General features: G+C 43.2%; 1 protein-coding gene across 4 annotated transcripts in view; it reads left to right on the plus strand.

The window, feature by feature from the left end:
• The window catches only part of NOS1AP (nitric oxide synthase 1 adaptor protein), a 314,198-nt gene that overhangs the window by 204,414 nt on the left and 93,907 nt on the right, over window positions 1-15,877 (plus strand). For all 4 annotated transcript variants that reach the window (XM_007458420.1, XM_007458419.1, XM_007458421.1 and 1 more), the window contains exon 3: window positions 14,167-14,259. In XM_007458420.1, the coding sequence (XP_007458482.1) occupies window positions 14,167-14,259 (93 nt within the window). The remainder of the gene's footprint in view (window positions 1-14,166; window positions 14,260-15,877) is intronic.

Here is a 15,877-nt window from a genome sequence, read left to right on the forward strand (position 1 = left end):
CCCTACATAAAACATCCTAGCATCTTTTGATCCAGTATCATCATAGGAATTTGGAGGAAGTAAAATCTGGTGCAGCCTTGGAATAACCTAGTGGTGATGGACTTAAAGGAAAGGCGAGACTGAGTGGAGTTTATGTGGTGCATCTGAGTCAGTCCTGATGTGGGAGGGGGAGACTCAGGGACTTAGGGGTGATGTGATGACCAGCATTTACCTCTTACCCCTCCTGGACTCTTGTTTCTCTGTATCTGCTACCCTTGACTTTACTGGTCCTCAGCCTTAGCTGCACCTTTAAGGTCCATTAGAATCACCTGGTCTGTACTCCAGACCAATTAAGCCAATTTCTGGGGTGGGATCCAGATGCCAGGATTTCTTAAGTTTCCCAGGTGTTTCCGGTGTATAGCCACAGTCGAGAACCTTCATTCCACTTTGCAGTTCTTTAGACCCCGAGGAAATATTGCCACCTACTGACAGTAGGAAGTTATTCTGCTAGGAAATAAGTCAGTAACTTCAGATTCCATTCCAGTTTGGGATCTTGTGCTCTGGATAATGTTTTTCTTTTTTATCATTTGTATATTAGAGTTTGATTTTGGGCCATCTTAAGGTAGCTCTCAATAAGTAACACCCTGTCTCTGTTTTGATGTAACCAGAATATTGGCGTATACAATTGGTAGGAATCATGGAATATTAACACTGAAGAAAACCTTAGAGGTCATTAGCTCAAACACCTAGCATGTGCAAGTATCTTTTGGACTTATATACTCTGGCCCTAGAGCCTTGCTACTCAAAGTGTGGTCCATGGATCAGAAGTGTCAGCATCACCTGGGAACTTGTTAGGAAGGCAGGACTTGCCTCCTCCACCCCCCACCTCTGAACCCACCCCCACCCCGTGACCCACAGAATCTGTAACTTAACAAGATCCTCAGGCGATTCATATGGACCTTAAAGCTTGAGAAGCACTGCTTTAGAGAATCATAAGTGGCAGCTTCTGTGAGTACATTTCAATTCATAGTAAGAAACTACTTTTCAAACACAGTGGCCAGAATTCCTTTAGACTGAAGGACCACTTGACAGGGACAACACTGTTACTTCTAAGAGCCCTCACAAGTCTGATTTTATTGTTTTTCTTCTCCTCAAATAGTTTCTTCAGTGTCTCCCAAGAATGACTTTCTTTATACCTTATACCATGAACGTGCATGGCAGCCATCTGTTCTGCTGTGTGCACTGTGGTCTTCCCATTGTTTCCCCGCTTAAACCTGGAAACTCTTATGACCCTAATGGATGAGTGCAAGCACAGGTTATCCAGGTCTTCTCATCTCTTTCTCATTGTGCTGTTGGATCTAAACTAAGGGAGAAAGGTTGAACGGATCAAAGACTTGGGAGAGGCTAGGAAAGGGAGTCCCATATGAACGCCTACATAACCTCTAAATTCCCCTCTAATTCCTATGCCCAGATTCTCCAGTACAAGGTAGACTTTTTTGATGTATAACACATCTTCTGTGCTCACCTGTGCTGTCATTGTTGAGAGCATTGCTACTTTTTCCAGGCATGGGATTTAGAGCTGATTTCCTTATCCTGGTTCTCAGTCCATACAGTGATCTCATCCGGACATTTTCTTTATTCTTACAACCCAGTACTTGACATATGTTCCTGGTCCTTCCTAGGTTTCCCATTCCCAGTCTCTCTCCTTTTGGAATCCTCAGTGCTGGTGCCAAGTTTATGTTCAACATCTGCCCCTCTGCTTTTCACTGTTTTCAAAACCCTAAAGAATGTAACTCCCTTCTCCTTTCTATGCAAAACTCTTAATAATTTATTTTCCAGTTGAGAACCCTCCCCCATCTGTGTGCATCCTTTCTCCCTCCCATTCCCTACCTCTGCTTCTGGGATCAGCCTGGCCTGGCCAAACACCCTCAATTCCTTTTTATTATACATTCTCCCCTTCCTTCTTCAAGTGGGCCTGCCCATCACACTCTTCCTACAAGGGCTGTGAGCTTTGTGTTAACTTGAATCACATTTAGAGCTGGCAAGGTTTCTCAGATACAATCTAACCCAGTACCCTTATCTCGCCAAAGAGAATAGTAATACCCAGAGAGGTTAGGTGCCCAAGGTCACACAGCTAAGAGTGCAAACGCTTGATGTGAAGCAGCAGCACTGTCCAGTGTGGCTCCTTCAGGGGACTTTGTAATACTTGATGTGAACTGTTTCATTTAACTACAAGGTAAGTGTGGGGATGTGCATGGTGGATGGTGAGGGATGCAGGGAAGTCACAAAACATGATGGATTGCTTTCTTTTAAAGAGAGGTAAATCAAGCCTTAGAAAGACAGAAGGATTCATTATTTGTCTCATACCATTTTTGGTCTGAGGCAACCTTAAATTCTTCATTCATGACTCTACTAAATACTGGCAGGCGCTTACTCCTTCTAGGGCACGGTGTGTGTGTGTATGTATATGTGTAGATATGAGTTATACTGTTTAAGCGTTGTTGTGTCTTTTTATTTTTCTTCCTCTGGAAGATGATTTTAATGTCCCTTACCTTTCTACTTACATGAGATACCGTGTTAACCATTTAGAGGAGGGTCTGGGTTAGATACTAGAGGAGAAAGATAGAATTGGCCACAGTCGGGGTTTGTTTTATTTTATTTTTTGCTTTTCACCCACCTGTGCCTCTATTTTTACTTAAAGGGAGAAGGTTCTAATACATGTTTTTAATGTGCTGCAAGAACTAGTGGAGGGAAAAGCAACCTGAAAGCAGTGGATTACTGGTAGTGGTACTTACCTTCATAAATCACCCCTTTGGGCCCCTTAATCATTTGGTTTGTTGTTCAGCTCCCTGTGACCTGTCAACATGCTCTCAGTCAGAAAAAGTGATGGCTGTATTCCAGGGCCTGTCTCGTCTCCTCTCTATAGGGAGCAACCACCACTCAGAGGCTCCTTTGAGTACACAGCCCGAAATTACCTGCATTTGAGTCTGCCGCTGCGTCATCCAAGGGCCTATCTAATTTGCCCTCTACCATCATGCTGCTCTCTCCACACTGAAAATGCCTCCTACCCACAGAACATCTGTGTTTGGATGAACCTCTCTCCCTGCTTCTCAGTGTTCGAAACAGCAATGAACTTGGATATTTCCTGCCCTGAAGGCCTCCTTATGTTCAGAGGGCCCCTTTGCCGTGTTTTTCTGACCTCATTGGCATTCTGTGTCCTTCCCAGGTCGTTGATATTGTCCTTGGGTGTGGAACAGGGTGGGAAGCAACAAAGGAAATGAGGGCAGCCAGTGCGATTAGTACAGGAAAGAATTTGGGGTGGGAGGAGATTGTATGCTTTCCACTGAGTGGTCTGAGAATATTCCAGATCCTATGACGTTAACTTCCAGTAAGTTCTTCCTCCTCTTCTTGCTTCCTGTTATATGATGGAGTTGCCTGCATACCAGAGAGCTCATTACACATGTACTGAATGAAAGGAGGAATGAATGAATAATTGTATTTGCTGGAGCCAGGATTCTGGGCTGGTGGGGTGCTGAGGCTGTAGGAAACAGATGTTGAGAACAGGACTAAGAGTCAGAAGATGTGGGTTCCAGGCTTGGGTTTTCCGTCAGTGAACCTGGGGAACATTTTTTACCATCTTTGGGCAGTGACTTCTTCATCCATAAGATGAAATATCTGATCAACATTTGTGGTCCCAAACATTTTGAACACAATTCCTCTAAATTTTTGTTGAAATAGTTCAGAAGCTTTTGCAGAGGGAAGGAAACCAACAAAATTCACCTACTGAATGGGAGAAGATATTTACAAACAATATATTTGATAAGGGGTTGATATCCAAATTATATTTAAGAAACTCATATAACTCCATATCAAGAAAGCAAACAAGCCAATTAAAAATGGGCAGAGGACTTGAATAAACGTTTTCCCGAAGAAGGCATACAGGTGGCCAATGACAAAATGCTCCACATCACATCATCAGGGAAATGCAAATCAAAACCACAATGAGATATCACCTCACACCTGTCAGAATGACTGTTATCAAAAAGACAAGAAATAAGTGATGGGAAGGATGTGGAGAAAAGGGAACCCTCATGCAAACCTCATGTTTGTGGGAATGTAAGTTGGTGCAGTCACTATGGAAAACAGTATGGCAGTTCGTCAAAAAACTAAAAATAGAACTACCATATGATCCAGCTATTACACCTTTGGGTATTTATCTGAAGAAAATGAAAACACTAATTCAAGGAGATGTATGTATTCCTATGTTCATAGTAGCACTATTTACAATAACCAAGATATGGAAACAACCTCAGTGTCCATCGATGAATGGTTAAAGAAGATGTGGCATACCACTCTCACCACTATTATTCAACATAGTTCTGGAAGTTTTAGCCACAGCAATCAGGGAAGAACAAGAAATAAAAGGAATCCAAATCAGAAGAGAAGTAAAACTGTCACTGTATGTAGAGTATTGTAAAGATGCTACCAGAAAACTACTAGAGCTGATCAATGAATTTGCTAAAGTAGCAGGAGACAAAATTAATGCACAGAAATCTCTTGCATTCCTATACACTAATAATGAAAAATCCGAAAGTGAAATTAAGGAAACACTCCCATTTACCATTGCAACAAAAAGAATAAAATACCTAGGAATGAACCTACCTAAGGAGACAAAAGACGTGTATGCAGAAAACTGTAAGACACTGATGAAAGAAATTAAAGATGATACAAACAGATGGAGAGATATACCATGTTCTTGGATTGGAAGAATCAACATTGTGAAAATGACTCTACTACCCAAAGCAATCTACAGATTGATTGCAATCCCTCTCAAACTACCAATGGCATCTTTCACAGAACCAGAACAAAAAATTTCACAATTTGTATGGAAACACAAAAGACCCCGAATAGCCAAAGCAACCTTGAGAAAGAAAAATGGAGCTGGAGGAATCAGGCTCCTGGACTTCAGACTATACTACAAAGCTACAGTAATCAAGACAGTACAGTACTGGCACAAAAACAGAAATATAGATCAATGGAACTGGATAGAAGGCCCAGAGATTAACCCACACACCTATGGTCACCTTATTTTTGGTAAAGGAGGCAAGAATATACAATGGAGAAAAGACAGCCTCTTCAGTAAGTGGTGCTGGGAAAACTGGGCAGCTACATGTAAAAGAATGAATTTAGAACACTCCCTAACACCATACACAAAAATAAACTCCAGATGGATTAAAGACCTAAATGTAAGGCCAGACACTATAAAACACTTAGAGGAAAACATAGGCAGAACACTCTATGACATAAATCACAGCAAGATCCTTTTTTTTTTTTTTTTTATTACAGAAACTAGCAAGTTGTGAGTGGCAGAAGCACAAGTACCAGTTATTATACTTGTAAAAAAGGTTCATTCAAAATTCTATGTGAAATGAACTCCACCTTTCTTTCTTTTTTTTTTTTTAACATCTTTATTGGGGTACAATTGCTTTACAATGGTGTGTTAGTTTCTGCTTTATAACAGAGTGAATCAGTTATACATATACATATGTTCCCATATCTCCTCCCTCTTTGTCTCCCTCCCTCCCACCCTCCCTATCCCACCCCTCCAGACAGCCACAAAGAACTGAGCCAGTTTCCCTGTGCCATGCGGCTGCTTCCCACTGGCTGTCTACCTTACGTTTGTTAGTATATATATGTCCATGTCTCTCTCTCGCCCTATCACACCTCACCCTTCCCCCTCCCCATATCCTCAAGTCTGTTCTCCAGTAGGTCTGTGTCTTTATTCCTGTTTTACCCCTAGGTTCTTCATAACATTTTTTTTTCTTAAATTCCATATATATGTGTTAGCATACGGTATTTGTCCTTCTCTTTCTGACTTACTTCACTCTGTATGACAGACTCTAGATCTATCCACCTCATTACAAATAGCTCAATTTCGTTTCTTTTTATGGCTGAGTAATATTCCATTGTATATATGTGCCACATCTTCTTTATCCATTCATCCGACGACGGGCACTTAGGTTGTTTCCATCTCCGGGCTATTGTAAATAGAGCTGCAATGAACATTTTGGTACATGACTCTTTCTGAATTCTGGTTTCCTCAGGGTATATACCTAGTAGTGGGATTGCTGGGTCATATGGTAGTTCTATTTGTAGTTTTTTAAGGAACCTCCATACTGTTCTCCATAGTGGCTGAACCAATTCGCATTCCCACCAGCAGTGCAAGAGTGTTCCCCTTTTTGACTCACCTCCTAGAGAAATGGAAATAAAAACATAAATAAACAAATAGAACCTAATGAAACTTAAAAGCCTTTGCACAGCAAAGGAAACCATAAACAAGACCAAAAGACAACCCTCAGAATGGGAGAAAATATTTGCAAATGAAGCAACTGACAAAGGATTAATCTCCAAAATTTATAAGCAGCTCATGCAGCTCAATACGAAAAAAACAAACAAGCCAATCCAAAAATGGGCAGAAAACCTAAATAGACATTTCTCCAAAGAAGATATACAGATTGCCAACAAACACATGAAAGAATGCTCAACATCACTAATCATTAGAGAAATACCAATCAAAACTACAATGAGGTATCACCACATACCAGTCAGAATGGCCATCATCAAAAAAATTTACAAACAATAAATGCTGGAGAGGGTGTGGAGAAAAGGGAACCCTCTTGCACTGTTGGTGGGAATGTAAATTGATACAGCCACTGTGGAGAACAGTATGGAGGTTCCTTAAAAAGCTAAAAATAGAACTACCATATGACCCAGCAATCCCACTATTGGGCATATACCCTGAGAAAACCATAATTCAAAGAGTCATGTACCACAATGTTCATTGCAGCTCTATTTACAATAGCCAGGACATGGAAGCAGCCCAAGTGTCCATCGACAGATGAATGGATAAAGAAGATGTGGCACATATATACAATGGAATATTACTCAGCATAAAAAGAAATGAAATTGAGTTATTTGTAGTGAGGTGGATGGACCTGGAGTCTGTCATACAGAGTGAAGTCAGAAAGAGAAAAAAAAATACCATATGCTAACACATATATATGGAGGCTCATATATTGCTGTAGCAACCAAGTGGATGGTGCAGAGACTTTCTGTCTCTGAATCTGACTATTCTTAGGTACCTCATGTAAGTGGAATCATGCAATATTTGTCTGTTTGTTCCAGCTTAACATAAACATCACTTAACATAATGTCTTCAAGCTACATCCATGTTGTAGCACGTGTCAGAATCTCCATTTTAAGGCTGAGCAAATCCTAAAAAAAAGTTTCTGAAGAACCTAGGGGCAGGACAGGAATAAAGATGCAGACATTGAGAATGGACTTGAGGACACAGGAAGGGGGAAGGGTAAGCTGGGACGAAGTGAGAGAGTGGCATGGACTTATATATACTACGAAATGTAAAATAGCTAGCTAGTGGGAAGCAGCCACATAGCACAGGGAGATCAGCTCAGTGCTTTGTGACCACCTAGAGGGGTGGGATAGGGAGGGTAGGAGGGAGATGCAAGAGGGAGGGGATATGGGGATATATGTATATGTATGGCTGATTCACTTTGTTATAAAGCAGAAACTAACACACCATTATAAAGCAGTTATACTCCAATAAAGATGTTAAAACAAACAAAAAAACAAACAAAAACAATGCCAGCTTATGGCCCTATCCCAGATCTGCTGAATGAGTATCTCTGAGGCCTGGGTCTGGGATTCTGCCATTTTATCAGGAATCCCAAATGGAATTTAAAACAAGTTTTAGATCCCCTGGTCTACAGAGCTGGGTAAATACTTAAATTCTACATTTATGTTACAATGACAATGAATATTCCTTTTTTTGAAAAAGTAGCTCCTCTGCTTCCTTTTAAGTAGTGTGCAGTTTATGGAGATTTTATTTACTCCCAACTTTCAGTGATACGTCTGTTGCTGAAATAAGTTATGCTGGGCTTGATGTTGATAGATAGGAACTAAATGTCTCTACCTGGTGTTCCCAAGAAGCCTCAGATATTCTAGAATTTGGATTCAGTACCAACTTTGGTCTTTGTCTTGCATTTCTTAGGTTTCATAGGAATGAACGATACAAGTCACTGAGCCACACAACAATGTCAGGAACTGCCATGGCTCTTGGGTGCCCTGTCCTTCAGATTCTGGCTCCATAGGCACAGGAGCTGGAACTTAGGGAAGCTGGGTAGCCCAGAGAACAGAGATTCATGTGCATGACCATCCCCCTGATTTCTTACCTCTAACTGTGCCATAAGATGATTGAGAATAGCCTTGACCAGTGAAGGAAGCTCTAAATTATTTCATTTAATGAAGTATGGATCAAGCAGAGGATAAGGTACTTATCAGTGTGCTGTGGAGTTTGGAATAATTAAAGTCAGATCTTCTTAAAGTCCTTATGCCCATGAAATGGAATCTAGGTTTTAATAACTTAAGTTGTTAATCAATTAATTAACTTATGGAGGATTTATTTTATTATACCTTTGTGGACAGTGTCATGTTTTCTCAGGCTCTGTGAATAACCACTGTCAATTAATTCATTTAATTGATTTAACCACTGTGTTCATTAATTTATTTGACATTCATTTGTCACCCTCCTGTGTCCTGGTGCTATATTCTTGGGTACAGATATGTGTAAGTCATTTTTCTTGCTCTCAAGGAGGGCGTGGCCTAGTGGGGAAATACACAACCAATCAGTGGTGAGTGATAGTGGAGGCTCATATATTGCTGTAGCAACCAAGTGAATGGTGCAGTTCCGTGGGAGCATACGGGAAGGGGGCGTTGACCTGCGAGGCTTCTCTGTGGAGAAGGCTAAGTTGATATTTTAAGAATAAGCAGGAGTTCACCAAGCAGATTGCAGGGGGAGAGGGCATTCTGGGCATAAACATTAGCAAATGCAATTACCTGGAAGCATGGAAAAGTATGGCATGTTTGACTTGCACGTGGGAGAGTAACAGCAATATCCTTTTGCAAGCAGAATTTAAGGGGACTTGCCGTGAGAAGAAATGTGTTTGTTACAGTGTTTTCAGATTTTTATCTTTTATTGTGGTAAAATATACATTACATAAAATTTTCCATTTCAACCATTCTTAAATGACAGTTCTGTGACATCTACATACAGCATTTATATTGTTGTGCAGCCATCACTACTGTCCGTCTCCAGATCTTTTCATCTTCCAAAACTGAAAATCTGTACTCATTAAATGCTAACTCCTCACCCTCTCCCCTCCCCGAGCCCCTGAAGACCACCATTCTACTTTCTGTCTCTGAATCTGACTATTCTTAGGTACCTCATGTAAGTGGAATCATGCAATATTTGTCTGTTTGTTCCAGCTTAACATAAACATCACTTAACATAATGTCTTCAAGCTACATCCATGTTGTAGCACGTGTCAGAATCTCCATTTTAAGGCTGAGCAAATCCTATTATATGTCTCTAACACATTTTGTTTATCTGTTCATCCATCAGTGGACACTGGAGTTGCCTCACCTTTGGGTTGTTGTGAATATGCTCTGAATATGGACGTACTCAGATTTTGTATCTTATTACCTAAGCTGTTAAGCTTTCAAATGTTAAGTGCAAAATGATTTCCTACAAACCCTTGATAAGACAGTGCCTTTGGTTGAGGTGCTTACAGTTTTGTTGTGGAGATGTGTTTGCACTCTTGAAAACAAGACTGTGGGCAGAATATGATTAAAATACCCAGTGGCACTAGTAGAATTCCCTTTTAAATTTCCTGTGGTCATGAACCGGAAGCAAAGCCTCCAAAGACTTACTCTGGAAAGGTGGTGAACACAGCTGATTATAAGCCGAGGACTTACCAAGCAAGAGCATCACTATCTGCGTTTGCAAAACTAAATCTCCTCTCTTGGTAAAGTAGCCTCTGAGCATCTTGATTCATAACTAAGCATTGTGGGGACGGTGGGAAGGAGCTAGGCAAAAGAAATTTTATGGAGACGAGTGAGAGGACCAGCTTCCTACATAGCTGGTGAGAGTGCAATCACTCGGTAAGTTGTTTGTAGACAAGGTAATTGAGGAACCAGGGATCCTTATTTTAAAAAAAAACTAGATTCTTCAGGGAGCTAGACATTATTGTGAAAATAGACTGTTAAGAGGGTGTGTGTGTGTGTGTGTGTGTGTGTGTGTGCGTGCATGTGTGTGTGTGCGTGCGCACGTGCGTGTGTGTATACAGCCCCAACCTTCCTGACTACTAAGAAATTGATTCTGTTACTTCTATTTCTGCAGTACAGCCTCAAGCCCAGGGCTGGGCCAGTCCCTTCATTAACTCACTCCCCTGTTCCAGACCTCCTGCTTCCCCTTCTTGGACACCCTGTGGCTGAAACTGGAGACACACAAGATTAGGATGTAGTTCTGGGAGTTGGGGACAGGGAAGCATTGGGGTATCAGAGATATCCTGTTCTGTTGGCAGCTCTCTGACTTCCAGCCAGTGTTCTGGTTGAGTGTTTACTCCTGGCTCCTGCTGGATCTGAACCCCTCCCTCTACCCAGTTTCCGCTTCATGGGCCTCACTGGTTGGCACAGCACTCTAAGTTCCAGGGCTGCTATTCCCATGCAGGGTCCCAAGGCTCTGTTTATGAACACTAGACATTTGGTCTTTCTAATCAGTGGTTAGTGTTCCAGGGCTTGTATTGTTTTGTTCCCTACAAGGTCAGGTCCTGTAAGGCTTAATCTGTCCTTGCTGGTGGGGCTCTGACTAGCAAAGCAAATATATCAGGTCAGCCTGGCCACGTTGGGGGAAGAGCCAGGCCTGTTGGCACAGACTCCAGAGCTGGCATGGGCTTTGTGGGAGGTGGGCCTGGGCCACAGACGGTGGCATCAGCAGTCCTGTTTGTTCTTCAGCCCCTAGCAAAGCCTGGGCAGACTAGATTCCTATCCTGAGGAACACAGATGCTTCCTCCTGGGCCCGCCTGCCCCTCCGAGCGGCACAGTCTGGTAAAAAGGAGGGCTTGTACCCGTGAGTCTCTTTTCTCTGTTCTAGTCACTCCCAACATCTCCTCTGTTCCAAATCCATTTTCCATCCCCACAGTAAGCACAATAACATGGTTGTCCACGTGAAATATAATTGCCATATAAATGAATGGTTTTATGATAATAAAGGTTTAAACCTTTTCAGACACTTGATTTCATTTCCCTAGTTTGCAACAAAACTACCATTTGAGTACCTATTCTTCAGTTGGAAAGGGTTTGGGACATCTGACCACCAGACAGGTGGAGTAGGTGCAAAGTGTGTCGAACCTAAGAGCCTTCCAAGCAGCAGTCAGGTAGTACATACTGGCAGCTGTAACAGGGCCTAGAAGCCTGTTTCATGGCTCTTCTGCCCTCTTCATTTTGAAGCACTCCAGAGAGCCTTCCACCAGCTGTTGTAAGGCGGAGCACCTGTACTGTCACTGAGATTATAATGCAATCATTCGGTCATGCTTCTCACAGTAATGAGTAGTTACTGTGCCCCACACACCACAGAAGAGCCACCTGGGAGTATGTGCACAGTGATCGAATTAGAGGCTGTTTTCCAGTTCCAGCTAAAAGAGAATGTTTAGCTGCATTTTGAGTTCTTAAGATCAGGATATCACAGGCATGGCCAACGCTGTCAAAACACGAACTGTAGAAACAGTTCAGGTTTCAGATACACAAGCAAGGAGCTGGTTGGGCGTCTCTTGCGAGCCTTCGGTGGGGGGATACCGATTTTAAAAAGATCCCAGAGAGAATGAAACCAGTAGGGTGGTGGACCAAACAAGAAAGAGCGATGGCCAGCTACAAGATTTTCCTGGAAATATAAGACATTTAAGGGTCTGGTTTAGCAGGCAATATGCTCTCTGAAACCAGGGCTGGGAGGTGACATCCTACCCTGCAGAGAGAGGTACTTAGTATTCACTGCTTTGACTTTTTTGCTGGAAAAAGGGAAGAAGGAAGTACGTGGAGCTTGTGAGAGTGACGTGCTGGAAGAGAGCAAAGACAATAAAACAGGCAAGGATTGACCTGTCTAGGGCAGGTTTTATCTACCTCCGGGTGTTTCCTGGACTCTTAAGCCCTTGTCTCTCCCCGAGTTCATCAAAACACACCTCTCTGCCCTCCTTCGACCGGCAGGAGCAGCTATGATTTTAGTGATTTGTCCCCAAGGGAGGCACAGCTGAAAGACTGTGTCCATTGAAAGGCTGTGAGCAGAGGTAAATGCAGGTGAGATCAGGAAATGGAGCTGGTTCACCTCTCCCAGCAGGCACAAGGCCAAAGTCAGCCAACTTACAGATCCTCGTGCTAGTCTCCCACCCAGAGGTAATTTCAGTTCATCAGGTGGTGCACCTGAGCAGAATGCTGCAGTCAGGGGACACACTGCAAATTGTAGCTGTGTCCTGAAGCGCATGCCAGTCACACAACTCTAGCCTTCACCAGCTTACGACCGTTGACCTAGAGAGAAATTGGTTACGTGGCCGAGGCCCTCTTATAAATAAGCCAGACTCCAATACAGATAGCACTTCTCTCCATCCTGTCAGACACACTTGCTCTCTTTTATTGTATTACTCTTAATTGGCTTTGGGTTCCCAGACTCTGAAGCAGAGTCAGCTGAAGTTTTCTTCTCTTTCTCCTACGTGTCTGCTGCTCCGGTTTGCTCTTCTTTCAGGATCGCTGGTAAAAAAGGACAGCTGTTGACAGGATAGAGTGATTGGGAGGCTGGGAGAAGTGACCACCAGACTGGGGAGTGATGTATGTTGCCATCACCTGGAAACTCAGATCAGCAGTAAACCAGAACCTGCCCTGACGATGTAAAGAAAAATGTTTCACCTCAGTTAGCTAGGTCATGTCCTTGTCTCTAAGAAGCTGACAGCCAGTGGGCATCAGCAGTAACTCTGCAACAGAGTAAGAAAATGAGCTGAGACTTCAGTGGAAGGGCTAGAATACAGACACGGTAAGAAGCTCTAATCTGAGTTCTTAAAATCAGAGTATTAAATGGCATGGCCAAGGGAGAGTTCTGGATTTCTCGTGAGACTTTGAAAGTAGGTTATGTTTTCATCTTGCTAGGGTGGATTAGGTTCATATCTGTCAAAATACCAAGTAGAAATAGTTAGGTTTTAGGTGTCCAGGCAAGGAGCTGGACGCCTTACTAAGCTTGGGTGGCGGCATGGTGGGAAAGGGTTTTGAGTATAAAAGGTCCCAGAGAAGAGAGCCTGTAGGTCGGAGTAGAGATTTTGGCCCCGGGTCTTGTACTGTTATTTTTTTAATCTGTAGGCCAGATCTTTGATTAGAGAGCGTGGCAGGTAAGTTTGTTAGGTAGTGATACCAAGACAGGGACCAGATGAAAATGGGTAAGCGCTCAGAATGAAGTTCAGTGAGGAAAGTGTAGAATTTTTCTACCATTCTGAATATCTGCACAAACCTAAGAAATGGCTGTGAGTGAGCAAATGTGATAGAAAAATATCTGGGATTGAGGATGAGAGCCAGCATCCCTCAGCAGTGTAGTTGTGGTTGAAGCAGGCCTATTCAGGATTGCAAATAGAAATTTAGAATATAGGGTTTGTAAGGTAATGCCCTCCTTTATAACTGTCATTAATCAGATCCTTTCTAGAGTACTCTCTAGAATATTTTAGGTTAATGGGGCTATGGGTAGATTTGGAGACTGACCTACAGATAAAAGAATTTGGGACTTGAACTTGCAGAGAATAACTTAGATATCATAATGATCTTTAAGTATGCAAAATCCCTGATTTGAAGATGGGTACCAGCTCCTCCTAATCTTCATTGAGGATGGAATAGAGTCCCAGCAGCATTTGGGTAGACACGAGGAAAAGTTGCCTGCCAACGAAAGTCATTAAATGTCAGAATGAGTTATTGAGGGAAGGTTCTGGATTTCTCATGAGATTTTCAAAGTAGGCTCTGTTTTCATCTCGATAGAATGGATCAGGTCCATTCCCATGGCCCTACCTGAAAGCTGAGTGGTGAAACCAGTGACCATTCAGAGCCCCTGTTCCAGCCCAAATATTGCCGAGCCCCTGCCTACAGACAGCTACCTGCTTTTACATCCCCTGAGGTGCTTCATGTCCCCAGAAACTGCGTCAGCTCCCTAGACCCATCTGTGGCCCTCTTTTCCAGGTCATGAGCTCTCTGGGGCTGTGCAGATGCACTGATCTAACTGGATTGTGCCCTTTGTTCTCTTCTCACTTGCAGTATGAGTTTAAAGCCAAAAACATCAAGAAGAAGAAGGTGAGCATTATGGTTTCAGTGGATGGAGTGAAAGTGATTCTGAAGAAGAAGAAAAAGGTAAGTGACTCTGAGCCACAAACTCTGGTGAAGAGGGAAGGAGGGGAGGTAGGCGTGGGATAGCTTTTCTCTCTAGGCTACCGTCTGGACAGACTCCTTCCCTTATCTGGTGAGGTGGTCTGCTTTGACCAGCAGCAGTGTTGAGAGGCTACAGCTGGAGCAAAGAGGGAGGCAGGGGCCAGAGGCCTAGTCAGCTGTTTGGCTTGCTTAGTCCTCGTATCCCGTGAGTGACAAGGGTCATCTCCTGTCATCCTGGCATTCAGACCCCTCCCCCCCACTTGATACCCTTGCCTTTGAGCCTTGATCTTGGGAAATGCTTTAAATTCAAGTGTGGGCAAGTAGCAGGGTTCAGTGGGGGAGGGGATAAGAGGCGGCTTCCTCAGAAGTTGTCCCATTCTGTTGCAGGAATAACTCTGAGTTCCAGCTGAGGTGGCATCCGGCCCCGTTGCGTGTCCTTGTGTCCTCTTGTTACAGTTATTGCTGCTTTAGCCCATCTGTTTAAATAGTCCCCCAGGACCCAGCCACTGCTGCTATTCAGCATGCAGGAAGGCTAGAGCGTGGCCAACGTGTTGCTTTTTACTGGGTCAGTGTGGCCTGCTGGAAGGAGCCCTCAGCTGAGAGGAGGAGACCTGGGTTGTAGTCCTGGCTCTTCTTTTTCCGACTGTGTGGTTCTAAGCAAGTGATTTTGCTTTTTGGAGCTTCAGTTATAAAATGAAGAGTTGGATTAGGTGATCACTTTACCCTTATCAGATCAATTATTCTGCACCAGCTCTGGCACCGTGCTTTTCGGTGCTTGCATGTGTTTGTATAGGTCACCTGTGCTTATTCAGGTTTTTGAGAACCTTCTGGGCTACAGAGAAAGCAGACCCTAGAGGCCAAATAGGTTTGTGTGTTTCTGCCTCCTGAACTTCTGAGGCAGGATGGGAACCTCAGAGGTTAAACACTTCCCAAAGCAGCCACCAAGCCACCTGTCCATGACTGTTGAATGGTGGTATGCCTCCGGGCTGTGGGGAGAAGCATGTTTACAGGGACGCCCTGCTCCCCAGAGAATGTTTTAAGGGCAGGGGCCACCTCTGTAAGCTCAGCACTCACTTGGACACCTGGTACGCGTAGTGTGTTTCCAACGATTTGGCTGTTGGCTAGCTGGGTAAATGAACGTGTTTTGTGTATCATGGTCATTAAATCAGGAAGAACTAAGTACTTAGCAGTTGGGTCAAATGAAGTCTCATTTGTTACTTTTGGCTGTCACATTCTTCTCCCTCTTTCTCCTCTGTCAACCATCCTGTTTAAAAAAAAAAAAAAACAAAAACACAAGGATGAGAGCCTTCCCAAGCGTAGAAAGGCCTCAGTGGAAATTGCTAACTTTATCAGTAGGACTTCTTTGGTACCTCTGATCTTCAGGTGCTCTATTCTAATGCAGGCAGGAGCCAAGTATATTGTGATCATCTCTTACTGAGATGTAAAAAAAAAAAAATCTTTTTGGTTATATTAATGTGTCTAAAATGCTGGGGTTTTTTTTGTTTTTTGTTTTTTTTTTTTGCGGTACATGGGCCTCTCACTGTTGCGGCCTCTCCCGTTGCGGAGCACAGGCTCCGGACGCGCAGGCTCAGCGGCCGTG

The sequence above is a fragment of the Lipotes vexillifer genome, unplaced genomic scaffold, assembly GCF_000442215.2.
Source record: "Lipotes vexillifer unplaced genomic scaffold, Lipotes_vexillifer_v1.1 scaffold1312, whole genome shotgun sequence".
Taxonomy (NCBI): Eukaryota; Metazoa; Chordata; class Mammalia; order Artiodactyla; family Lipotidae; genus Lipotes; species Lipotes vexillifer.